This window comes from Prionailurus bengalensis, chromosome E1 (genome assembly GCF_016509475.1).
Source record: "Prionailurus bengalensis isolate Pbe53 chromosome E1, Fcat_Pben_1.1_paternal_pri, whole genome shotgun sequence".
Taxonomy (NCBI): domain Eukaryota; kingdom Metazoa; phylum Chordata; class Mammalia; order Carnivora; family Felidae; genus Prionailurus; species Prionailurus bengalensis.
In genome coordinates, this window is record NC_057347.1 from 17,681,389 (window position 1) to 17,708,034 (window position 26,646).

At 56.2% G+C, this 26,646-nt stretch overlaps 1 protein-coding gene across 4 annotated transcripts in view; it reads left to right on the forward strand.

Moving 5' to 3' along the window:
- The first annotated feature begins 3,223 nt into the window (after positions 1–3,223).
- The window catches only part of SEZ6 (seizure related 6 homolog), a 46,110-nt gene continuing 22,687 nt past the window's right edge, over positions 3,224–26,646 (forward strand). For all 4 annotated transcript variants that reach the window (XM_043583535.1, XM_043583536.1, XM_043583538.1 and 1 more), the window contains exons 1-3: positions 3,224–3,460; positions 24,737–25,384; positions 25,839–25,972. In XM_043583535.1, the coding sequence (XP_043439470.1) occupies positions 3,406–3,460; positions 24,737–25,384; positions 25,839–25,972 (837 nt within the window). In that variant the 5' untranslated portion in view covers positions 3,224–3,405. The remainder of the gene's footprint in view (positions 3,461–24,736; positions 25,385–25,838; positions 25,973–26,646) is intronic.

Consider the following 26,646-nt stretch of genomic DNA (forward strand, 5'->3'; position numbering starts at 1 on the left):
TGGAATACTACGTGGCAATGAGAAAGAATGAAACATGGCCTTTTGTAGCAATGTGGATGGAACTGGAGAGTGTGATGCTAAGTGAAATAAGTCAGGCAGAGAAAGACAGATACCATACGTTTTCACTCTTATGTGGATCCTGAGCAGAAGACCATGGGAGAGGGGGAGGGGGGAAAAAAGAGAGGGAGGGAGGCAAACCATAAGAGACTCTTAAAAACTGAGAATAAACTGAGGGTTGATGGGGGGTGGGAGGGAGGGGAAAGTGGGTGATGGGCATTGAGGAGGGCACTTGGGATGAGTACTGGGTGTTGTATGAAAACCAATTCGAAATTTCATATTAAAAAATATGGGGCGCCTGGGTGGCGCAGTCGGTTAAGCGTCCGACTTCGGCCAGGTCACGATCTCGCGGTCCGGGAGTTCGAGCCCCGCGTCGGGCTCTGGGCTGATGGCTCAGAGCCTGGAGCCTGTTTCCGATTCTGTGTCTCCCTCTCTCTCTGCCCCTCGCCTGTTCATGTTCTGTCTCTGTCCCAAAAATAAAAAAAAAAATTAAAAAAATAATAATAATAATAGTAAATAAACATTAAAAATTTTTTTAAAAAGACTTGTTTTCAGTCCACCTGCCCACTGCCTGAAGCTTGCCATGACCTCCCCTCCCCCAAAAGGAGCACTTGTCCCCTTCTTCACCATCTCACAGCTCATTTGGCACCAATGACCTGCCTTGGCCTTTAGACACTCCCCCCCCTCCCACCCCCACCCCTGCAGCATCATTTATTCACAAACATCGATTAAGCAACTACTGTGTTCTAGGAGCTGAGCTTGGTTGAGAATGGAGGAGACAGATATGTTCTGTGCCTTCAGAGAGCTGACAACTAATGGGGAAAACAGACAATTAAGCGATTACATAGACTAGGGTCATCTGAGTGCAAAGGGCCAGGTGGAGGGCACAGAGAGTGAGAGAAATGAGACAAGTGAAGGGAGCCCTGCAAGTCTCCAGGCTGCCACTTTCAAACGTGCGTATGACTTAAGTACACTATAAGCCTGCAGCACAGAGCTGCAGAATATCCCTTAGGGCATCTTATGGTCCTCAATTTGTGGGTGATGCTGAGCTCTGGGCAAAATGAGTCCCTTGGAGGGCATAGACAGGATGCTCGATAAAAACTCCACTGCTTCCCAGTCTGGCCCAGCCTCCACCTCAACCTAACTGGGAACCCATTGCACAGAGGCCACGTTGACCATCTTTAGGAGGGAGAGACAACCCTGGAGCATTATTCTTCCCATCATGCAGTACATACCCATCCTCTGAGCTCAGGGCAGAGTGCTGCATTCTGGGACTTGTAGTGTTCATTGGACCCCCTCCTGAATGCCTACCTTAGTTTAGGAAATAGGGAAGGAGACACAGCAAGTTCCTGCGTGGCTCCACTTACCCTCCTTCTTCTGAGTAGTGCCCAGCCCAGCTGCCAGGAGGTAAGCCTACCACCAGTTTCCAAAACCCCATGAATCATCTGTCATACAAGGTTCATCCCTGGGATTCACCCTCCTTTTCCCAAGCTGCTAAGTCCAGAGAGGCTCAGAAATCAAGGAGGAGGTCAGGCATGCCTTTAAAGAGAGAAGGAGGGCTCTCATCCCATTTGCCAGTATATCCCCAAACTTCCTGTGGCCACAGAACCTTCCACCTCCCTCCTCTGCTGACAACCCCTTTTCTCTCCCCTTTCCTGGCTTCCTCTACTTACCTCTGATCCTTTTGTCAACTCCTCCCTCCTGCCAATCTTCTGCTACTGCCCTCTTTTTTCTCAGCTTTTTGAAAGGACGATCCAGCAGTCCTCTCCCAGCGACTCCCTCAGATAATTCCACACACCGTCTGCCTGCTGCCTGGGATTCTTTACGATGGCTCAAGGCAACTCCCCGGAGCCCACAGGAAGAGGATCTGGAGAGAATCTGATGAGCTGAGCTGGAAGACTATGGAGGTAGTAAGGATCAAAAGACTCTCTGAGGAATGAGACTAACGGTAGAAGGCTTGCTGCCTGCTTCTAGGACAAAGTCAGGAAGGGCACTGGTGAAAGCTTTGGGGAAAATCCAAGTTCATGTGAAGAGAACTAATCCAAAAGCTCTCCTTCTCCCTGGGGGTCACAGGGAGTTCAGCCCCCCTCTTCCTCTACAAGGAATATCATCAGTCACTGGGTCATGTCCCATTGTGTCCATTGAGGCTCTTCAAGTGAAGCTATCCACAGAGCCAGAAACCCCTAGGCCTAAACATCAGTCTTAGGGGTGACACAGCTATGACTGCCCTTTTTGCTGCCCTATGACTCATTGGAGCTCCTCAGCCCAAGCAGAGCCATGGAAGTTTATTTTTCCATGTCCTTGAATGGTGCAACCTCCCTGGCTACTCCCCTGAGCCTCCTTCAAGTCTCTGTCTAAAATAGCCCTATGGAAACGCCCCGACCCCCTATGCCTGTCCTATTTTCTCCACCAGTTCCAGGAACCTGGGTGGGGACAGGCATGAAGGGTCTGCTCACTGGCCATCACTTTGATTTCTCCGGTCCTGTGGATGGTGGGGTAGGTGGGAAGTGGCCAAGGCAGGGTCCTGGAGACCCCGCGCTGCAAGGGGACCCAGGATACTACCTTCAGCTGCCCACAGGTTGGCCCAAGTTGCCTCCTGCCAAGTGAAAAATGTCTTCCCAGGACGCGACTACCACTGGCTTTTAACTATAATATCAGGATAATTAAGCTTTTCTGTGAGCACAGTTTGCTGCTGATGCAGCTGCCTGGAGCCCTGGCATTTATTGAGCGCAAAGTAATAATTTATTGTCCTTTGTACGCTCAAAAGCCATCTTCATTATCAGCCCAAGACGGAGCTGCTACAAGGGCACACGGGTCTCACCAGCTGCCTCACTCGAGGATGTCTTCCTAGGTCACCCTTGGCGCCCTCAGGTACCAGGATGGGGTGGAGTGAGGTGGAGAGGGGGTTGCTCTCTCACAGAGAATCAGGTGGGAACCCCACCTCCTTGGCAGGCTGCTAATAGGGGAGAGGGTGGCAGGCTTGTCTGGGCGTGGGCAGCGCGGAAGGGAGGGGGCCGTGTGCCCACATTAGCAGGGTAGTTCTTCCCCAGAGCTGGCGGCGGCGCGGGAGCCTGTGCTCCCGCCGCCGGGTCCTCTGCGCCTTTGCTTGAGACTTTACGGTAAACCGCTCCTCCCGCGCCCCCGCCCCCAGCCCCGCGCGGCGATCCCCGGCGCCGACGCCAGGCGCTGGCCGTGGTGCTGATTCTGTCAGGCGCTGGCGGCGGCGGCGGCGGCGGCCCCGCTCCTTCTACCCGGCAAGACCCCGCTCTGTCCCCCGCGCCTACGCCCCGCCGAGCCCCCAGCTTCCCCAACGTAGCTCCGACCCGGGGCGCGGCCGCAACCAGCACCATGCCCTCAGTAGCCCTGCTGCTCCTTCCCTCGCTGCTGGCGCTCCTGGCTCACGGTAAGGGACCCCGGCGTCCGGTGGCAGGACAGGGGCGGGGGCGGGTTCCCGAGGGTGGGAAGAGAGGACCGTACCGCCGCCCAGCTCCGCGCATCTGGCTGCCCAGCGCAAGCACCGCGCTCCGCCGGCTGCGCTGGCCCCCGCGCCGGCCGAGCCGGGCGGGGCACGGGCTCCACCGGCGGGAAGCTGCCGCGGCTCCCGCCATTCGCGCCCGGCCAAGACCTCGCCTTTAATCATCTCCCCGGATCTAATGGGATTTCTCTGCTGCAATTCATCACGCCACCCCCTCCCCGCACACACTCACGCGCTCACCCGCGCGCTACCTCGCCGCTCTCCAGGCGTCTAGCAGCGCCGGGGCGCGTGCAGGAAGGGGGAGAGGGCAAGGGGCGGTGAGTCCCGCTGGTCCTGCCGGCCGCCCGCGGTCCCGCCTTCCCTGCTGCCCGCCAAACTTCGCTCGACTTTGCTGCCCGTTCCGGGGCACCTTACGTCCTCACTGCGGAGGGACGGAGCCGGATGGCGGCCGGACCCCGGGTTGGGACGTCGTTCACCTCCCTCCACCTTGGCGCTGCCGCGCTGGAGTCGGAACCTAGAGTACAATTCCAGGGAGAAACTCGGGGGGCCCGGGGCCCCATATTCGGCTACTCGCTCTGACCTGGGCTGCAGCAGCTGAGGTCCCGGGCTAGAGACTCTGCCCTCCTCGAAGTCCTTTCTTGCACTCTCCCCCTTGCACACTCCCAGAGGTCTTCCTCCCAGGCCTGCGGTCCTGCTTAGCCCCTGCCCACCCCATGGCCGCAGACTCGTCGCGGGAGGACCGGCACCCCACCCTGCTGCCCCCGGTCCTCCTCCGCTCGCAGTCCGGTCCCCAACTTCATTGGTCCCGGGTGGGAAGGTTGGCCGTGGAGTGAGCAGCAAGGGAGTGTTGGGGAGAGGATGAGGGCTCTGTGCCTAGGGGAAGGAAGGTTTTCAAGTCCCGAGGAGACCTGCCACCGGCTTAAACAAACATTCATCAAAGCTACCGACGTCCAGGTCTTTCTTCCACTGCAGCCGGTTGGCTGGTGGGGTCGCCAGGACCTTGCTTGGAGTTGGGACCCACCGTCCCTCAAAGTATATGGTTCGTAGCCTCTGATATGGAGTGGGGAGAAGGTGGCAGGTTTTAACCTCGTTGCCTCTTTCCAGACCACGTCGGAGGTCAGGGCAGCCGAGCTGGGACCAGGCTGGGCCCCTGGATGCCAGTTTTCTGCTCTCTGCGTCCCCAGCGACGCGGAAGCTGCTCTCTGAGACTCTGGCTTGGGTCACACGGGGTCTGGCGTCCTTGCCCCGCCCCCTAGCTGCCCACGCCTGGCCCTCCCTTGGCGCCAGGAACTAAGAACCTAGTGTTCATGTTGGGGGGGGGGGCGGGGGGAGGAGGAGGGAGTCCTGAAAACCCCACCCTGCCAGGGGCAGTGAGAGGAGGGGAGAAGCCTGCATCCTGGCCCGGCCATCCGAGGGTGTCCTGGGAGTTGGGAACCTGTCTTGGTTGGGGTCTGGACACATCTCGCTCTGGACATCTCCCCTGGGGCTTAGTGCCTTTGTCTGAAGCCTGGTGTGTGGGTGTGTGGGTCTGAGTGTGAACGTGTGAATCAGGGCCCGGGGTGTCTGGAATGGCGGGTCCATGAATGTCTGCACCTCAGGAGGTCTGGACGTTGGGTGAGGGTTCAGCAGTGAGTGGGTGTGAGGAGTGTGTGAGGCCGCTAGTGCGTGGTGCTGCCTCTGCCAGAGAGCTCCCTGCAGGGCTGGAGTGAGACTGCGGGTCTCCAGGAGGATGGCTGGTGTGGCTGAGAGTTGGGGGATCCCACTGAGGGTATGGGTGCAAGTGTTGGGAGGAATCTGTCCACTCTGTGGCCGCAAGTCTGTGTGCCCCTGGCCAGGGTCCCTTCCTGACCCACCTGGACCTCTCCAATGCCCGTGGGGCCATCTGCCCAAGGAGTATGTGGGGTAAGAGTCCCCTGCTGGGGAAGACTTTATTTTCCCTCTCCCAGGAAGGAGGGGGAACAGCCCTGCAGGGCCAGGCCTGAGGAAAGAGGACCCGAAACAGGGCAAGCCCTGTCGTGTCCCTCCATCTCAATGGGGCTTCGAGGTTCTGGTTGTTGGGCACTGAGTTGTCTCATTGAGAAGCAGTGTATTTGGCCATCTCAGAGTTCCTGGGGGGATGGGGGGAGGCTCTAGCCATAAGAAGGCAGGCCTGGAGCAGTAAAGGCCTCGGGCTGTGAGACTTCGCAAGCCAGGTGGCAGCAGGTGGCGGCAGCACCAAACCTTGTGGCCTGGAGACTGACCCCCCAGGGCGTTGCTCACACATAGGTTGAGGGACACAGCTCTAGTCAGGCCCTGAGAGATGCAGCTGGGAACAGCCCAGGAGGAGCCAAAGGCCCTGGAGGTCAGAGGCTGAGGAAGTGGGGTGCAGGGAAGGGTGAGATCTTGATGGGCCTGGCTCAACCCCTATCCCCCCAACCCCCACAGCTGCGGGGTTGGGGGCAGGTACAGCGAGAGTGGCCTCTGGCTTGAGAGGCGCTGTGGGCCACTGTGATCTTCCTGACCAAAGGTGGGTGCCCCAGCGATCCCGATACTGTGGGGGAGGAAGGCAGTTCGGGAGGGATGGCTTGTGCCTGGGCCTGCTGTGTCAGTTTAATGATTTTTAATGAGCAATTACCTTTAGTCATTCTCCTAATTTCTGAATATCAATAAAGTTAATTAAACTCTGCGTGTGTGAATGTGGCCTGGGGAGATTGCAAAGGTGGAAATGGCACAGACTGGGGGTAGGGTTGGGTCTCCAGGGACAGAGGCTGCCTCCCTGGCTGTGTGACCTTGGACCCAATGCTTCCCGTCTCTAAACTCTGATGGAGTGTGTGGTAGGAAGAGGGAGGGAGGGGACCGATTCTCTCTCTGCCAAGAACTAGGGGATGGTGTCTGGGAGGCAAGGTTTGGAGGAGGAAGCAGGGAAGGAGGAGGGCTTGGCCTCCAGGAGCCCCAGTCCTGAAAGGGTTAACAAACAGGGCTGCCTTAACCTAAAATGGTCATTGCTGCTTCCTGCAGACTCTGTGGTAGGCGCAGGATTCTAACTGTACCTTCCAGAGTCTGGGGGCTGCAGCGTTACCCAAGCCAGGCCCTGCTCCCTGCCCCCCAAGCCTGGCACTTCGGGGTCAGGAAGTGGCTGCTGGGGATAAGGCCCCATGGGAGGCAGTCTAGATTTCACTCAGAGCCCCAGAGGTAGAATGGTAGACAAGAGGCTCCCCTAGGCTTCCGAGGAGACTAGAGGACCCGGAGATTGCCATGGACTGGAGGGGAAGTCTGGGTTGGCTTCTTGCCCCTCATGGGTCTAAGCTCATCAGGCTTGGCAGGCTGGCGGCGGTCCCAGCCTCCTCAGCAGGGTGGCAGCTTAAAATGCCTTGGGGACAATAATGGGGAGTGAGGCGACACAGGGGCAGGGCTTAATTAGAAACTGGGCTTAATTAGAGCTCTTGCACCCCTCCCACCCTGGCTGCCTGAATGGTGGGAGGAATTCAGAAAGTCTGCTTCATTAGTCCCTCCCTCTACCCAGACACAGTGTCCAAGCCCTTCAGCCTGCCCCTACCCTCCTTGTCCCCATCCCTCCTAGCCCATTCTGGCCCCGTTTGCTGGCTGGTCTCAGCTCGGGGATGTTGCGCCCCCGCCTGGGCAGAAGTGTCAGAGCCGGGTACCCGCCGCCCCCCAAACAAGAAAGAAGATGTGAAAAAGGGCCTGTAGGTAGGGGTTACTTTAGTGAAGGAACCTCTCAGCCCCAATGGTTAAGAGCCCAGGCCCCCTGTGTGGCCTCAGGCATGCCTCTGAGTCTCCACTCTCTGGAGCATTCAATGCAAAGTTGCACCAAACTGATGGTTGCAAAGCCCGGGAGCATATCCGGGCCTCCAAGGGCTTGCCAAGTCATGGAGATTTCTGGGTCCCCAGCCTGCTCTCAGGGAGAAAGAGCCAAGATCTATAACTAAGAGCCTGGGGAGTAGGGAGAGACAATGCTGCTAGCCATGGTCGGCTCTCAGGGAGGTAGGGGAAAGGCGCTAGGAGGTCTTCAAGGCCCCTTCCAGACTCATTCCAGCAGGAAGCACCAGGTCCAGGAAGTCCACTCACCCAGCCAGACCAATCAGTTCCCCAAACTATCCATGTTCTCAACAGCTGCTGGGCTCTTCCCATTCCTTCTGCCTGAAATTCTTTTCTCCTCCTGGGCCACCCTGACTCACTCCATCTCGTGCTTTGGGTCTTGCCTTAGTTAGCACCGCATACAATTCTTCGGGACTTAGTATTTACAGAGCATCTACGATGATATGGTTTCTCAGGGGAAGCCTCACCTCAACTCCAGCCTGGGCCTGGGGACTCTTTTGGCCTCCCACCATCCCCTGGCTTCCCTCACCAAGGTACCCATCTTGTTGGGTCACGAGTGCCTGGCTGCTTGATGTCTCTCTCCGGGAGCAAGACCGAACTCAGAAAGGAAGCAACCGAGTCTGTTTTGCTCAGCCCCACTATCTTGGGGCAATTCCAGAATTCCTATTTGGAAGAAACTTAGGGTCAGAAAGGAGAGGTGGGTGCTTGGCAGCTGAGACTGCTTTGCGTAGCAAGCACACTATTTTTACATAGATTGTATGTTAGGATTTTTTCCTTTTCCTAACAGTTGGCCAATTACCCCAACTGTAAATTATAGCCTTTACTGAGTTTTTTCCTTCCACAAATTATGCTGTCACGTCGTCAGCCTGAGGTGGCTTGGGGGTGGGATGCTGATGGCCATTCTGAGCGGGCTAAAGCCTCTCTCCAGCCACCCCTTCATGCCACCGCTGCTTGTGTCCCCGGTGGCACAGTGCCTAGCACATGACAGACATGAAATACATGTTGAATAAATTCATGAGAGTTGCACAGTAGACAGGGAGAGAGTGAAGCCCAGAGCCCAGTCTTCTTGACTCCCTCCCTCAGCACCTACCCACCTCCTCTGCCGGCTGACAGGGGTGCCCCGTATGAAATTAAGGACTGAAGTAAGGGAGGGGTCACCACATGTCATCTGGCTTCTCACCATAGCGTCTCAGCCATCTCAGCTTCAGACATCCTCACGAAGCTCAGAGGGGCCAACAGGAAACCTTGGGAGCAGCTCCGAGCCCAGCGTGTCCTTGAATGGAAAAGTGGGGGCCTTGGAGTCACCCAAGACCACAATAATTCACATCCACGAAGCTTTCACATCTCCTGAAAGAACGATCCCTGGAGTACGTCCACCCACAATTCATTCGTTCATTTCATAATTATGTATTGAGGTGGGAGGCCTGGCCCAGAACCTTCAGGCCCAGCCTTTCACATACTTTTTCTATTTAATACGAGAGACTAGTTATTCCCACTTTACAGATGGGAAAACTGAGTTTCAGAGAGGTTAAGTCAGTGACCCTGGACTTCACAGCCAATAAATGGCAGGGCTACTCCAAAGTGCCTACCTATTTTGCAAAACCTGGATGTAGCCAGCGTTGTGTCCGCTCCCCCAGCCTGAGGCCAAGCTTTAGTACAGGCCCATGGGAACCAGGAGACTATCGCTGTCACCACCATCATCATGACAACAACAACAACAATAATAGCAACAACAATAACAGCAAACATTTCTTAGGCACATTTCTTAGTACAGGCCAGGCACTGCACTAAGTGCTTTATATACCTTAGCTCATTTAGTCCTCATACCATCTCTAGATAGAAGCTACTATCTGCATGTTATAGGCCAAGTTCAAGTCCGTGTTGTCAGACCCACAAATGGCCCCTAACTTTCTTCTTGCACATTTCTGATAATGACGGTAGCTTATCTTCTTGATGTCTACCCTCAGTCCTTGCTGCTGTAGATTAGGGACGTTTTATCTTGCTCAGTTCTTAGTGGCAAGGAATAAAAGATTCTGACACTTGGGAGACCAGGATAGAGCCTGAGGCTGGGAGTCAAGTGAGTCTTGAAGTCTTGGCCCAGAGGTCAGTGACCTTGAGTGACTCATTCTTCCACCCTTTGGGGGCCTTCGTGGATGAGGAGACGTGTGGTTCCTGTCTTAGCCTCTGGGCTGCCCCTCCCTACCCCATCGGCCCCTGCCAAGGCCCAGCACAACCCCCTCCCAGGTCCAGCCCCCACCCACCCACCCCGGCCCCAGGACAGAAAAGCCCAAACTTGCTTGAAGCTCAGCTCCTAGACAGAGCTGGGTGCCAGCTTCCCTCCACCTGCCCACCTGCCACCCAGCTGCCAGCCCTGGGAGGGGAGATCGATGCTGCAGCCGCCAGCAGTGTTGTTGGCCATTGATTGTTGAGATTTCTCGGCGGGCTCTGGAGCAAACAAACCTGCCGCTTCTCCAACAACAATCCGGGTTTCCAGCTGCAGAGTCTGCAGCCTTGCTGGCAGGCAGACTGGCGGGAAGGGGAGGGGGTGGGAGGTCCTGGCTGAGCCCCGCAGGGACAAGGGACTCCGCCAGGAGATGAGAAGAAACTCTCAGTTTCCCATGGTCATGGGAAATGGAGCAATGGAGAGACCGGGTGAAAATGCTAGGTGATCCTAGACCCCGTGCGTAACTTGTTTGGGCCGACCTCTCTATTTTTGCTCAGACATTTTTCCATTCCCCGAATGCCATCCTGTGTCCCTCTGCTTGTTTCAGTTCTCCCACCCCCTCTTCTCCCGATCATCCAGCCCAGAGTGCTCTCTGTCCTCTAAACACGAAATACCTCCCATTAGGAACTTAGCTTGACATCCCGCCATCCACTCTCCATTCAACAACCCTCTCTTCAGCCCCTATCAGGTGCTTTGATAGGTAGGAACCCAGTTTGGAGGGGGAGTTGCCTTCTTAATAAGCCCAGCTATGGCTGCCTCCCCAGTTAGACCTGGACCGTCTGATTTTAATTAAATGAGATACAAATAAGATGCCAAGCAGCACCTATGTGATCCAACTACCTGCCTTTGAAAGCGCAGGAGATTCCTAGCCAGGGACTGCTCTGGGTCAGTTTCTCTTCTGAGACAAGAAGGTTTGCACCTTTTGGTCTTTGAGGGCTCAGTAAGCCTCTGGGACCCTTGGGCCAGGCCATCAGGGTGCTCTCCAGCACAACTCTTCCCATCTTTGCTGGGTCTGGGTGTCCTCTAGCCCCCAAGCATGGCAGCTGCAGGCAACAAGTCGTATATGTGCTGCAGAATGCAAGCGGTCGGTCTCTCCCCTCCCCCAGTGCATTCCCCGGGTCCCAGCCAGAATCCTGACACCCTGGCATCAACCTCAGCCTCTCCCTTGGTCCCCCACTCCTCCCCTCCCCACAGGCTCCTCTCTCCACCCTCAGGATCCTCCTTCCAGCTGGTCATTGGGCTGGAAGGACAGAACTGGAGAGCCCCTGTGAAAAGTGCCTGAACCACTGAGCACCCCCTCCACACAGATGCTCATTTGCATGCTGTTTTACACCACCACCCCCCTTTGCATGCTTGCTCCTTATTAAAGGCATAGAAGCAGACCCTGCCTCTCTCCACTCCTAGACCAGATCCCTCCACCCCACCCCCCATAGCTTCTCCCTCCTTCACTCCCAGCACAGCAGCTGAGCACCAGCTCCTTTGTCCCCCCAAGCAGCCACCTGCTGAGCGTCTGGCCTGGGTCCCATCAGCCAGCAGGTGCCTAGGGAGTCCCAGAGCCTGGGAGGGGGGCTATCTGGCAGTGTGGAGAGCCAACTTGTGCCTGAGGGAGGAGGGGGCATCCCCTGAGGAAGAACATGATCAGAAGAGTGCTCGTCAGGGAGCCAGGACCCCCAGGATTTAAATCCAGTACTGGCTCTTGCTGGCTTGTACAAGCTGTGTCTCTTTCTTCTGCCTCAGTTTCCTCCGGGATTCATGGTGGCTGGCCCACCCCTCTCACTGAACAGCATCGAGATCAAAGGGAATCAGAGAGAGGGTGGTGATGGAAGAGACCAAAAGCCCCGCCTGAGTTCGGGGTGAGCTGGTGGTCCTTCCTCCAATAGCCAGAGGTGTCCAGCACCGGGAGGGGCTGATTTTCAGATTGTCGGTGGAGGAGCCCAGTGCTGGACTGTTGAGGCAGGGATGGGGAGCGAGCACCAGCTGGTGCTCCAGGCCTAACCGGGAAGGTGAGACCAGCAGGTGCAGAGGGATGAAGGTTGGAGTCAGGGTGCTCCTAAGAGCCTCACCCTTGCTTGCTGCTCTGACGGACACTGCCTGAGACATCATTTACATCTAGCAAGGGGATGTGTTAGTGATTTGAAACATCTGGTCCAGCAGCTGGCAAGCCCCTTCCTGTCATGAGGCCCTAATTTCTGGCTAGTTAGAGGAAATGGGGGAAAGAGAGTCACCTTCTTTTGAGGACAGAAGAGCCTCTGGCATCTCCAGGCAAAGGGGTGAAGCGGGGACAAAACAAGACTTTCTTGAGACAGGTCATTAGTGCATTTATTTATCCAGCCTCGCCTTGTCCCCCCTCCCTCATTTCCTATTCACTTCCTGCTAAAGCCCTAGCCCTGCCCTCTTGGGTCCAGCACCTCCATCCCAGCCCCCTCTTGGCCTGCCAGCCAGGCTAGGAAGAGGCCTGCTGCTCAGGGTGAGGGGGTGCTCCTAAGGCTCCAGCCACCTGGGTGGTGCCCTGAGTCTGGTCTCTGTTGCACCTGTATCCCTGATGCTGGCCACTGGCCCTTCCCTGGGCCTCAAGCAGATGAGACTAGAGGGGACTAGTTGAGGGGACTAGCCCTCTCAACTCAAAGCTTCCGTACACCCAACCTGGCAGGGTCCTCGGAGGTCAAAACAAGCTTGGGACAAGGGAGAAGCCTGAAGGGTTGGGGACTGCCAGCTGAGTCTATCTGGTATTTCTGAGGGTCTTGGGAAGAAAAAGCCTCAGATGTGCAGAAAGCCCTGCCTGTGTGCATCTCTACCTGGCTCGTCCATCTTTCCCTGGGTGTCCGAACGTCCCTGCGTATCTGTGCGTTTCTATCCCTGCATCCTGGGACTGTGGCCCTGGGTGTGGGCACAGCAGAGCCCAGCTGAGGCTGGTGTCTCCCCGTCCCTGCAGGCCCTGCCACTCCCTTCCTCCCCAATCGTGGGCTCCACTGACCCCTCAAGGAGACTTGTAGCTGGAGCTGCTGCTGCTATTTTTAGCCGCTCTGCACCCCACCCCTCCCCCACTCAGATTTGCCGGGGAAGTGGGGAGGACAGGCGGAGCCTGGGGAACCCCACCGTCTGGAATGCTGGGTGGGCAAGGCCCTCTCCCGTCAGTCCTACGAGGCTGTGGAGGCGAGGGGTGCCTGGGCTGGTCCATAGGTGCAGGGCCCATGCCCTGGGGCATATTAGGCTCCATCCTGCCTGCCTGGGGCCTGGAGAAGGTCCCAGGCTGTCCTCTCCCCACCTCCTCCCCAAGTTCCTAAGAGCAGAGCCCAGGCCTCCAGTGACTCTTCCGCAAGCCGTTTGGAAGCAAGGCTAGCGCTCCTAGGTCTTCCCCACAGGAGCTGGAGAGTCAGAGAGGGGCTCAAAATGTCGGGAAGCTCAGCGTAAGGAGCACACTTGGGTGACGTGACCCCCCAGGTACCTCTGGCACCGCACTGGCACTTCCCAAAGATGTTTCAGGCCCCTGCTGCGTCTCAACTCTACCAAAGGCCACCAGAGCTCGTTGCCCTCCAGATTCTTGGGGCTCCCCACCACTGTCCCAGCTGCTCTGGAAACTAGCACCCGCTAGAAGGGGCTACCGTACAGCAGTCCGAAGGGCGTGAACTGGAGGACCAAGCAGGAAGGCACCCCTGGTTTCCTCAGAGTGGGCACCTGCCCTCTGGGCTCCGGATGCCCTTGCTTTCTGAGGCGCTTCGTGCCTATATCTGTCCTTCTGTCTGTCTCTTGAGCTTAGCAGGACAAGGGTAGCCCCCGGTGAACTTCCAGGGCCCAGCCAGACCACTTCCTGCAGCTGTCGGATCCTAGTTCAGGGATCTAGTTGGGGAAGGGACCTAGTTCCCATCCTAGATGGGAAGAATTAGTCAGACAGTATAGGTGAATAGGTCAGCAGAGCCTGGCACGCCAGAGGCGCTCAAATATACCACTTCCCTCCCTGGGTACTTTTCTCACATCTCCACCCCCCAACCCCCACGTGCACATACGTGCATACTTTTTCATACTCACCCCCATGCACATACATACTTGGACACATGCACACACGCAGACGCAGCCTAGCCCTCCACGTGCTCAGCAAATACCCACCGACAGATGGAGGTGAGGAGACTGGGGTCCAGTGCCACACAGAAGGAAAGTGGTGAATCAAAAGAGCACAGTGCCCCCCCGCTGCCAGCCCCCCCGCCCCCACGTTTACCACTGTCCAAGAGGCTCCATCAACTCCTGAGCTTGGGCACCACCTATAAAGGCAGGGCTGTGCCTCTCCATCCGACCCACCCAAAGACTCAAAAAAGACAAGTTTGGGGCGCCTGGGTGGCTCGGTCGGTTAAGCGTCTGACTTCGGCTCAGGTCATGATCTCGCAGTCCGTGAGTTCGAGCCCCGCGTCGGGCTCTGTGCTGACACCTCAGAGCCTGGAGCCCGTTTCAGATTCTGTGTCTCCCTCTCCCTCTGCCCCTCCCCCGTTCATGCTCTGTCTCTCTCTGTCTCAAAAATAAATAAACGTTAAAAAAATTTTTTTTCAAAACAGACAAGTTCAAGGTCACACAGCCCATCAGTGGAGAGCTACGTTAATGCTGGAGTCAGGGTTCTGACAAGGCCTCACCAGGCTCCTCTTAGCCTTCACAGCTAAGAACAGATACTTCTGTGACTTCCTGGGCACGGAGTGCCCAGAGCCCACATCAGCATTAAGGACCAGGGCAGCCCGGGGGTCTGGGTTCAGCGCCACGCCCCCCATCCTTAGCCAACTCTCCCAATCCATCTCCTCTCAGATGCAGCTGACAACAGCAGCCACAAGACAAAAGTCACAAGGTCAGGGAGGGAACTTTGACCGTGGTGCACAGAACAAGCCCCTTCATCTGACTTAAAGACCCAAGAACCTTAGGGCTACCGTGAAGTTAATTCAGCTCGGAGGCAGACAGACGCAGGCACTGGGAGCAACCTCAGTGGTGTTGGCTTTTAAACTTCAGGGTGGGGGCTGGAAGCGGGCCGCAGCCCAGAAATGCTGGTCTGAGACTCAGGAAGATACCTGCTCTGGGGCACTGGGAGGCTAGGACCCGGACTTGCTTGGCTTCTAGCCTTGGAGGAACTGTCCATGGTCCATGCTGGATGGGGCAGAGGATGGAGGGGATCGCTACTCCTTCCTAGATCAACTCCTGTTCCCCAACTTCACCACTGGGCTGGGCTAAGCTGGCCCTGGTACGGGCTCCAGGGAGAATGTAGTTCCTGCCTTTACGGACTTCCTTGTCCCAGCTCACATTCCCAAGGTTTTTCTTTCAGAGAAATACACCCCTGCCGCTGACAAGGTGGCGACTGGAGCATTAGTGCTGGGGCAGGGCTGACCTGAGCACCCAGCTCAGGACTAAGTCCCTCTCCACGCCCTGGCCACACATTCCTTTGAGTTGGCATAATCGGGGTGGAGTATGGCAGATCGATTAGTTACCAGTCTGATGAGGGAGTTGATGCCAATGGGACCCCTGCTGCTCCTCCCACGCCTCCAGTCTGCCCCAGGGGTGGGAGTCAATTCTACTGCCCCTGTTCCAAGGCCACCCCCAGTTCCTGTGCCTCTTGCCCAGCCGCGGGAACTGTGGGCAGGCAGACCTCGGGCCCCCAGGTCCCCAGAACCAGCAGGCAGACAGGAGAAGGGAGTGCAGGGCTGCAGGGGAAGGTGGAGCACGCAGCAGGTGACGCTGTAGCAGAGGCCTCATTAATCACCTCTCCAGCCCCCAGCTCTGCAGTGGCGAGACCATATTAGATTTTAAATTGGAAAGCAGAGAACGTGGCAGTTAGCCGGGAGCTCCCTCTACCCTGGGCCCCTGGTCACAGCCTCAAGGGAGGGAAAGTGCAGTAGGGAGAAGAGAAGAGAGCTGGCCCACCACAGTCCAAAGCCCTGTCCCCCTCCCTCCCACATACCCAGAGCCAGAGGGACTGTCCAGGTCACATGGCCCTGCAAAGGGCCAGGATAAAGTCCAAGAAGGGGCAGAGTGAAAAGGAGGGAGCATAGCAGCCACCTTGGGGAGAAGTACATCCCTTCTGGGAGTTAGTGCCTTTTGGGGCTTGAGGACTGTATGAAGCCAGGTTCCAGGGTGTGGCATCCGTGAGCTAGGACAAACGGTAATGACTTGTGGCCCGTGCATGTGTTTGGACCTGCATGCACACGTTCATGCATACCCACAGACCCACATGCTCATACAGGCACACACACATGCTCACAGGAAGCAGCAACTCAGTGTGGTAGAAATTTTGAGCCCAGGCTGTGGAACAGGCAGACCCAGTTCAAACCCCTTATTTGCCACTTCCTTCCTGTATGCACTAGGATGATTTACTTTGCCTCTCAGCCTCAGTTCCGCCATATGTAAAGTGGAAAATATTGATTCCAAGCACGAAAAGCTGCTTCTCTGGGTGGAAGGCAGCTCTCTAGGAGGTCCATGCCTGACCCAGTAACTATGGACGCCCTGCCATGGCTTCAAGCTGCCCTGGGGCTGCCCCAAGAGCCTTGAGGAGTGGCAGGCCAGGCTCTCTGCCCCCTGTGCTCCTGACTGAGCAGCGAGGTTGCTGGCAAGTCAACAAACACAGCAGGCATTGTCATGAGACATTCACACACCCTGATCCCATCCTGAGCCAAATCACGTGAGGCCAAGCATTCCTGGCTTTCTGCCACCCACAAAGTCCTCCTAAATTGGCTCTGCCTGAGCTCCCCAAATTGCTCATTGAACACCCACCACTCAGAACACCAGTTCTCAGCCAAGGTTGGGAAGCCAACATCATCAGTGGGTGGCACTCATCCTCCCTAAGGGGTAAGTGATGACAGGCCAATTCTCCTGAGCCTTTACGGAAAATCTAAAGAAGTCCCATGGCTTCTCTCCCTGCCCAACCCCAGACTCAAACAAGAGGAGCAGATACTGCCACGCATCTTAACTCTTCTGCAGGACCCCTGCTCCAGGCTCTTCCCTTCTGAAAGGCGGTGAATCCTGCAGGAGATAAGGTCAGGTATGAGCTACACTTTCCATCATGGTAGGACTAACCCCACGCTGGCTATTTACATGTAAATTCGTTAACATGACATAAAATTTAAAATTCAGTTTCTCAGTCTCCTAAGCCACATGTCAAGTGCTCCATAGCCACATGTGGCTACCGGCTACCATACTGGACACACAGATGCAAAATGTTGCCCTCATCACAAAAAGATCTGTTAGATAGCACTGTTCCAGGGCTGGACAACCACTGGGTTTGAATCCGTTACACTCAAATTAGTAATCTTGGGGGAACTGTGCTCCCTGGGTCCCAGTTTCTCCATCTATCAAATGGAATACTAAAAGTCCGTGTCTTATAGAGTGTTCGTGGGAATTGAAGGAGTTGATTCTGGTAAAGCACTTAGAATGGCGCCGGGCATGTGGCAAGTTCTCAGTCAACAGTAGCGTTTCCTATTTATATACGCAAAGTCTTTTTTAGCTCACTGGATCCTGGTAGGTGAGAGCTGGCAGGGCCCTCAGATACTTTTCCCATCTTGCTGGTGGGGAAATGGAGGCTTGTGTTCAAGAAGTGATTTGTGCAGGAGAACCCAGCCTGTCAGGGGCTGCACCAGGACCAGGTGGGCAGCCTCCTGGCTGTTGGCCATTACCTACCCCCACCCATGTTCTCTCCATCTGGCAAGAAGATCCCAACCCTGAGATGCCAAAGCCCAGGGTTGTCTACCACCCCAACCCAGGACGGAGGGAGACAAATTTGCCCCTGCTAGCTCAGGAAGTAGTGAACTCTGTCCCTGGAGGTATGCCCACAGACAGTAGACAGCCCCAGAAGTTTTGGAGAGTTTACTCTTTTATTTTTTTTAAGAGAGAGAGAAAGAGCAAGCAGGGGAGAGGGACAGAAGGAGGGGAAGAGAGAGAGAGGGATAGAGAGAGAGAGAATCCCAAGCAGGCCCCACGTTCAGCACAGAGCCCAACGCAGGGCTCAGTCCCATGACCATGAGATCATGACCTGAGCCGAAATCAAGAATCAGGCACTTAACCGACTGAGCCACCAGGCGACCCCGGAGAGTTTACTCTGCAGAGCAGTTGGGCAAGATGCTCTCCCAGCCCCAACATCCTGAGTACCAGCCCTATCCCCCGTTTCCTGTGTGACCTGGGAAAGCCCTCTGGACTCAGTTTCCTCCTGCAAAAATGAGGGAGGGATGAGATGTTCACCAAGGCTACATGGGCTCAGATTCTCGGATCCAGCGACTTCCTTGCCTGGAACCTGGCCAGGAGGAGGTGCTCCCATTCATATTTGTACTCCAGATTTTCCTGGACTGCCAGGGGTTGACCAAGAGAGGGCAGTAAGAAGGTGTGATGGGGGAAGGGGAGTCAGTAGCAGAGAAAAAGAGGAGATAGTCTGGGACTGGGGGACCCACTGGCCTGTGCCGGCAGACACTCTTTATCAATTGCCAGTTGGGGCTGTGCTGGGGAACTGCCAAGGGCTGGCTGCCCATCTTCTCCCTGTAGGACCCACCCCGGCCCGCCTCTGCCCTCCCCTGCCCACCCCTGCTGGACAAGGGCCAGGTGCTTTGGGGAGAAGGGAGGCTTCCAAGTGTGCAAACAGGCAGAGTCCTTGAGCCCACCCTGCACTGTGCCAAGCACCAGGGGTCAGCATTTGTGGGCAGAGATATGGGAAGAGAGATGCCTCGTGCTGGATTCTTGCCCACAGACACAAGTAGTACAGGGAGTGCCTGCAGGAGGTCAGAGGAGAGAACCATTGTCATCCACTGGGCCAGCAGAAATGGCTCCCCAGAAGAAGGATAGGAGCTGGGCCTAGTCGAACGGGGAGGGTTTGAAGAGACAAAGGCATAGTGAGCAAATGGGGCAGAACAGGGAAGGCACCTGTTCTGGCAGAGATGGTCCCTTTGAGTGTATTTCTGTGCCCACTTCAACCACTGCCCCTGCAGGACCGTTCCTTCCCCATACCCTGAGCTGCAGGGCTCCAGGAACGAGTACCCTAGGACAGTGGGGCCAGGCTGCTGGGGAGATGGTCAAGGAGCCCCAGTTGCTTCAGCCAAGGGCCAAAGAAAACAGTGGACGGAGCTGAGCTATGGAGCTGTCCAGTTCTGGGTTCTAGTCCCAGGCTTGCCACTCATTAGCTGTGTGCCCTTGAACAAGTTACTCAACCATTCTGGACCTGGATGTCTTTCTCTCCGGGATAATGACCCAAACGTCCTTAGAGTCAGGGGAGGATGAGACCGACACATGAAGGTGCAGATTGCATAGTGGGCACACAGGGAGCACGGAGTAATAGCGTTACCTGCCCCAGCTGCCTGGCTCCAGACCACAGGAGACAGAATGTGTCCATTCAGGCTCTGCCGCATCTTCTGGGTGACCTTGGAGAAGGCACACCCTAGTTCTGGGCCTCAGTCTCCCCATTTGTCATATGGCGCTTATATTGCCTTTCCTGTTAATGTAAGTAGTCGAATAGCAGCAAACCTACCTCAGATGAGGGGATACTGTGCTGTAATTGCTACAGTAACACATGGAATCAGAAGCTCTAGAACTGGACCCCAGGCCTCAGGGGCCTCAGGGGCCAGCTAGACTCTAGCTGGGACCTCTCATTTCAGGGGGCAGGTCTGGGCTCAGTGGTCCTATCACTATGGAGACCAGGCTCTGGCTGGGGGGGCAGGGGGGGGAGGGCAGGCACTCTCACTCCCAGGACCCCTCTCCCCTCCCTTGGGCTCTGGGATAATGAGGGTCTACAGGGGCCAGGCCCTTACTAATCCCCTATTAAAACTTGAAAGGGGCCAGGGAACCTCCAGAATAAACTCATTAACTTTTATGGGATAATAAATGTATCCCATTAAATTCTCATTTTTATGCTGGGCCAGCTTAACCTCCAGAACCCAGAGGGGTGGGCTCCCTGCCCGCTGTATCCCCAGGCTCCCCCTATACCCACCTGCTGTCATGCTCCCCCCAACACCAGCTGAGAGCTGGTGCTACCACAACCTAGGGATCAAGGCTGACCTCATCTTAGAACTCTGGGTACCCCTCCCTGTGCTGGCCTTGGCCTTGTCCTTGGGAGGCCAGCAGCTGTGGCCCTGAGGGGGAATGCCTGGTACCTCTGCAGAAACTATCAGAGTGACGGGGGGGCCCCTTCTGCCCTTGCAGAGGCTGAGGCGGGGCTGGCAGAGGTGAGCATAGGCCTGTCTCTAGGTGGCCCTCACCAAACCCAGATGTCCCCACTCCACAGATGGAGAAACAGAGACCCTAATGGGCAGCCCCCTGCCCAGGTCGCACAGCTAGTGAGCCACAGATTTGGGACTGGAACCTGAGGTTTTCTGGCTGTCTGGTGCAGAAAGATTTACAGAAACACTAGCACCAAATAGGGCAGCCCAGCTGTCCCTGAGGCAGCATCTGAAGGCTGTTGCCCTGAGGAGCAGGTCCCCCAGGTGGGGCCACTGCATAATGACCCCAATCCTTCACCACTGCCTCCACACAGACCGATTCCAGCTCCACGGCCCTCCAGCACTGTGAACCCTTGGCAGCCTCCTGCACCTCCGTGAGCCTCAGTTTCCCCATCTATAAGACAGGGACAGTAACACCTATCTAGTTGGATGCTATGAAGAAAAGTCCCCAGTCTTCATGGCTTCCCCCAGAGGCTAGACAACCCACCCCTCCTTCCAATCCAGGCCTGCGGGGGCGGGGGCAGCATTGAGCCCCAGGCTCTTCTCTGTAACCTCACCAAGCTGGGCCCCCGGGGAGGAGGGGGTAGGACCGGCGCCCTTTCCTAGGCTGCCCAGTCTGGGCCTCCAGCGGGGGTGGGAGGGAGGCCTCCATTCCCAAGAGGGGCCACCGGGGGGGCTGCGCCGGCCGGGAGGCGGGAGCGGGAGAGAATCCACCGGGGAGGCATCCTGAATGGCTCATTAGTGCCGATGAAAGCCTTTTTTCATTTCGTCTAAATACTTTAAACAGGGCTCCCTCCGATGTCTATTTGCATAGCTTAAGAGCTAATGCGGGGGGAGGGCCCAGGCGACGGCGGGGCCACACCAGGGCGGGGGGGCTGCCGGGAAGCTCCGGCCTCGTCTGCGCGGGGGAGGGGGGATGCGCGGAGGGGACGGGTCTTTCCCGGACCCAGCCCTCTTGGAAGAAGTGGCCCCCGGCCCTCCCTCCCTACTGGAGGAGAGGAGAGAGGAGCAGCCCCGGGAGGGCATCCCTGTGTCGGGGCAGCGGGGGGTGGGGGTGGGGGGGGTGGGGGGTGGAGCTCACAGGTGGGGATCATGGGGGACCTGTCCACCAACGACATGCAGGCCTAGAGGTAGCTGCCCTTTGCATGCTGGAATATCCTCATTTAACAGACGACGATGCTGACGTGCTCGGGGTCACACACACGGCCACACAACAGGGAACATGTTCCCTCAGAGAGGAGAGCCCGTGTCCAGGGCCATCTCCTCCCCACCCCAGGCCTGCCTCAATGTTGCCCTGGCAGGAGTGGGTGGGGGCTGCCCAGCCTCTGGGGTGTGGCCTCTCCCTCAGTGCCTCCCTTGAGAAACTACACTTTAGAGCACCAAGTCTCATAAAACCCCTCCCAAGGGCCCGTTTTGCACCTGAGGACACAAAAACCCTGAGAGGCAACTTGCCTGGGCTCCTGGGAAGGGGGCCCACGTGGCAGAGCTGACCCTTGAACCCAGGTATGTGGGACTCTGGCCGCGCCCAGAGAAACCGTGTTATTGTTTCTGGTTTGGGCCCCAGATTCAGAGGTGCTTGGGGCACCGGGTGAGTGCTCCCTGAGTTCCGGGCAGAAGGCTTCCTGAGGGTCCAGACCAGGCTCCGGATGCCAGAAATTCTGGCCCTAACTACTTGCAAACTGCACCAGACCTTGGACAAGTCCATTATCTCTCCGAGCCTTAGTTTCCTCACCTGACTAGAGGCTTCTCCACTGGATAGCTCGGCTCTCCTGTGAGGCAGGCTAGTATCACGGGAAGACTAAGGCTTTGAAGCCAGATCAGCATAGTTTGATCCCAGCTCCACCACTGTGCCACTGGGCAGGTCCTCACCCCTCCCCTCTAGGCTTCAGCTTCTTTATAATTCCCCTCTCACGGAGTTGTAGTATCAATTAAATAATACAAGATCCGGGAACAGCCTGACTCAGTGACTGGAAGACAGTAGGCACCTGATGAGACTGAGCATCTGGGGTCCTGACACCCCCTTTCACCATCCCCTGCCTCACATTCTCTCCCTCTGTCAGTCTCTGCACCTTTGAACTCAGCCCAGGCAGAAAACCCCAGGAACCCGGTGGCAGGAAGGACAGGTCACAGGGCCTCGGGCTTCCATCAGAGTCAACCAGGATATCGGGAGATGCCCTCTCCCCAGAAATGGCTTGTCTCCCAGAAATGTTATCTTACCCTCTCTGACAGTGGGTAGCACCCTCCGGGACCAAGTGGCAGCTGATTACAGAATCAATTTGCTGGTTTGATATGCTATCTCGATCCCATTTAACCAAGTGCTCAGTCCCCCCAGATAACACAATCAGTGCAATCGACAGTGACGGGAGGTGCCCATTAGCTCCGCTCCATTGCCTGGTACCCACCTGGCAGCCAGCGGGAGGAGCTGGGCCCGCTATGGTCCCTTCCTGAGTTAGAGGATCTCCTTGTCCTCCCTCTCCCAGTCAAGAATCGCACAGGTACCTGCCCTGGGAGCCACGGGCCACATGTCTTATCGGGCAATCCCAGAAGGGGACACTGGTCTTCAGTCTACGTGATGAGAGAGGGTCCCGTTCCTTGTGCCATGTTAAGATCAGTCTCGGCTCACCTGGCAAAGACTGTGTGGCATCTGGGAGGTGGGCAAAGAGAGTAGCCCTGTCCTGGCATGTCACAAGCACTGCCTGGCCCCTCCGTTAGTGACTCAAATGAAAGACACAGGGCACTGGCCGACCATCTGCTCTGGGGGGTATGGGCCTGGCTGGGCATCGAGGTTGGGCATTGTGTCGTCAATGTCTGGCACGGAATGCCAAAGCACAGATGAGCTGCTTTAGTGGGCATCTCAGGAGATAAGGGTTGGTCCTGTTTTCTCAGGGTCTCGGGGCACCAAGGCCCAGAACCACGGAGAGCCCTCTGACCTGCCCCTACCTCTCCCACCCCGTCTCCTCCCTCCTCCCATTTGTCTGACACATCAGAGCTGCTATGGGCTCCTGAACAGAATGTAGGCCATCTGCCACTTCCTCACGCCTGCCAATCCGTGGGGTGGGTGTGAGCCTGTGGAATGACAACCCCACCATCAGACATTCAGAGGAACCAACCTTCTCCTCGCAAACTGTTAACTCGCTCTGGCTGTGTTTCCCGTCAAGTGCTCATGCAGCCATTTTGAGAGCTGTGAGAACCAGAATATCCTCCTGGCCTTCTCGGAACTGGCAGAATTCTATATGAGCTGAATCTGGAGCCAGCATCCATTGACCTTTTCCTGGCAGTTAAGGATCTGGAGAGCTTAGTGGCCCACAAGCAGAATATGCATCATCTGTCCAGCTCTGTGGTTCAAAAAGTCAAAATAATCGATAGCAGAGCAACCTGTACCTCGAACCAGCGAGAGCAAATGAGTTGCCTCTTCCGCAGCCTTTCGAATTGATTAGTAGTGGCTGCCTGGATAACTGTGTCGAGAAGGATTCTGAAGTCCCATGCGGCTCAGCAAGGAATACTCCAAACTGGCTAACAATGTCTGCCATGGATTGGGGCTAAGCATTCTATCCCTGCTTTAGACCCTGCCCTAGATAGTCCTGGCTAGTATCTTAAGAAAGATCACGGGAATTTAGAGACACATATCAAATGAGGAAAAGAAGTAGTATGATCTCACTTAATCCCCCAACTAAACCCCATTTTACAGATGAGTAGACTAAGTTGCAGAGAGTTTAGGTTATTTGCCTGAGGTCAACAGCCTCAAAGCAGAATGGATTTGGGGTTTGAAGCCACATATGATTTATTCTAGCTCTTGGCTCTTCCTACTCTGTTCACATCACTGTTCTAAAAGGATCAAAAAAAAAAAAAAAAAGACGAAAGAAACGATTTTCTGAGAAGCGAGAGAAATAGGACCAAATGGGACCCTAACAAAGATGCTATGTACCCGTGAGGGAATCTAAAACAAAACCCCAAATATATGAAGCATTTCCTGAAACTAATGACTAGCAGCTTCACTGGGAACGGAAAATGAACTTGACAGCCCTATCATCTCAGGTGGAAAAGTCACTGTGGTGGGGGGATCGGACTCTTGCGAAGGGTTTTTGGTGTGTGACCCGGAGCAAGCCACTTCCTTTCTTTTTTTGTTTTCTTTTTTAATGTGTATTATTTTTTTTTAATTTTTTTCAACGTTTTTTATTTATTTTTGGGACAGAGAGAGACAGAGCATGAACAGGGGAGGGGCAGAGAGACAGGGAGACACAGAATCAGAAACAGGCTCCAGGCTCCGAGCCATCAGCCCAGAGCCCGACGCGGGGCTCGAACTCACGGACCGCGAGATCGTGACCTGGCTGAAGTCGGACGCTTAACCGACTGCGCCACCCAGGCGCCCCTAATGTGTATTATTTTTAAGACACACACACACACACACACACACACACACACACAGAATGAGCGGGAGGGGGCGGGCAGAGAGAGAGGGAGACACAGAATCCGAAGCAGGCTCCAGGCTCCGAGCTGTCAGCACGGAGCCCGACGCGGGGCTCGAACTCACAAACCGTGAGATCATGACCTGAGCCGAAGTCAGATGCTCAACCCAGACGCCCCCACTTCCTTTCTTTGGCCTGTTTCCTCACCTACAAAACGAAGGCCCCAATTAGGAATGGCAAATACGTATTTGTCCTGTCGGTCTGAGTTATCAAGGCTGGTTGCCGGGCATCTTGTGTTGAGAAGGAGTCTGAGGCCGAATCTGAGAACGGCAGAAAATAGTGGACAGATAGAGTAACCGCGTCCACCTCTGGTGTCGGAGGGGAAACGAGGGGACATCACATATCTCAAGGCTGTCACGTGAGATATGTGATGTCCCCTCATTTCCAGCTCTCAAACTCTGTAGCTCCTGGTTCTGGACATTGAGCACACTCCCCAAGTCTCTCCGTCAACAGAGAGATGGATCTCCTGCTGTGTGGACTGGGGGTGACGCTGTTCACGGTGGGGCAGGGGGGCACCTCTGATGATTCGTTATTATTTCAGGACTCTCCTCAGAGGCCCCGACCACGGGGGAAGGGCAGGCCCCAGGCATCGAGGAGACGGATGGGGAACTGACAGTGGCCCCCACGCCTGAGCAGCCGGAGCGAGGCGTCCACTTCGTCACAACAGCCCCTACCCTGAAACTGCTCAACCACCACCCGCTGCTCGAGGAATTCCTACAAGAAGGGCTAGAGGGGGGCGAGGCAGGGCTGAGGCCGGCGCTGCCCTTCCAGCCGGACCCACCTACACCATTCACCCCGAGTCCCCTTCCCCGCCTGGCCAACCAGGACAGCCGCCCTGTCTTCACCAGCCCCACTCCGGCCATGGCCGCGGCACCCACTCAGCCCCAGTCCAGAGAAAGACCCTGGAGCCTGGAGTCAGAGGCTCCTGTGCTTCGTATCACAGCTCCCTTGCCTCCAGTGCCCACCCCAGGCCCAGGGGAAAGGCCCAGTACTACACCCCCTAGCAGAGCATGGACTCCAACCCAGGAGGGTCCTGGAGACATGGGCAGGCCATGGGCTCCAGAGGTTGGGCCCCAGACCACGGGACTTGGGATGGAGGGAACTATCGCCACCTCTACAGCTTCAGGGGACGATGAGGAGACCACCGCCACCATCATCACCACCACCATCACCACCGTCCAGCCACCAGGTCAGCTGCTCGCTGGCTTGCAGATCTAGAAATGGGGATCGGGGAAATGCGGGGCCCCCGCGTTCCTCTGTCTCTGTCACTGTGCCACCCTGCCTTGCCCTTTGGCACCAAGGGCCAGCACGTAGGAGGCATGTGGATGGGAACCAGATAGACCTGGGTTCAAACCCTGATTGGAAGCGACTACAACAGACCCTAGGAATTTTGCTGAACCTCTCTGAGCCTTCTCTGTTAAATAGTGGTAAGAAGACAGACCTCAGTGAGCCTTTGTGAGAACTGAGCTAAGATTCCATATAGTAGGTGCTCAAGAAAAGGTGGTCCCTTCTTTCAACAGGGGAATAGACGTCCCAAGAGGCGGGCTTCACACACCCCCCCCCACACACACACACTGATCAGCCTTGGTTGAACCAACTTCACCAGAGCTGGGCTTAGCCTTTTGTTTCCTCCTGCCTCCCAGGCCCTTGTAGCTGGAATTTCTCAGGCCCAGAGGGATCTTTGGACTCCCCCATGGCCCCCAGCTCACCTATTGATGTCGGCCTGGACTGTTTCTACTACATCTCCGTCTACCCTGGCTACGGCGTAGAAATCAAGGTAAGCAGCCTGGATCTGGCGGAGACAAATCTGGGGCTGGTGTATGATCTTTCCAGAAAGGTGCTGGCTATTGGGGGAGGTGGGGATGCTCAGGGGCATCAGTTGGAGGGGGGCCTAGAGCCAGGGCTGGACCCCAAACTTGGCCAGTTTCTGCCCTATGCACCAGGGACTAAAGAGCTACTGTGCCCAACTAGTAACGCCTTAGGTTGAAAGGGGCTGCAGGAGGGGCAGACGAGCCCATGCTCTTCCCCAGGAGCTCAGGAGAGCTTGAGGAGGGGCTCTACCCTTGGAGGGGCAGGGGATTGGGTGAGTCTCTGAATTTATGTGACTGAGTAGCAAGAACTCAGGGCTGTGTGGTTGGGCTCGAAAGAGCCATGCAGCGTCAATGACTCACTTATTCACTCACTCATGCCTTCAGCAAATACTCCCTGAGCAGCTCCTCTGGCCAGGTCCTGTGCTGACTCCTGGGGTGCAGAGGTGAGGGAGACAGACGTGGTGCACCGTCAGCTGGTGGGCAAGTCAGACCCACAGTCCCAGCCTCCTGCCACCTGCCCTTTCTGGGCCATCTCATCCCTCCCTTGGATGAAGACTCTTTTAATCCTCAAACCTGAGCCCGAAGGTCCTCAAGGATATCCCACAGGCTCTTCCACCCCCATGCACCTCAAACCCAACTC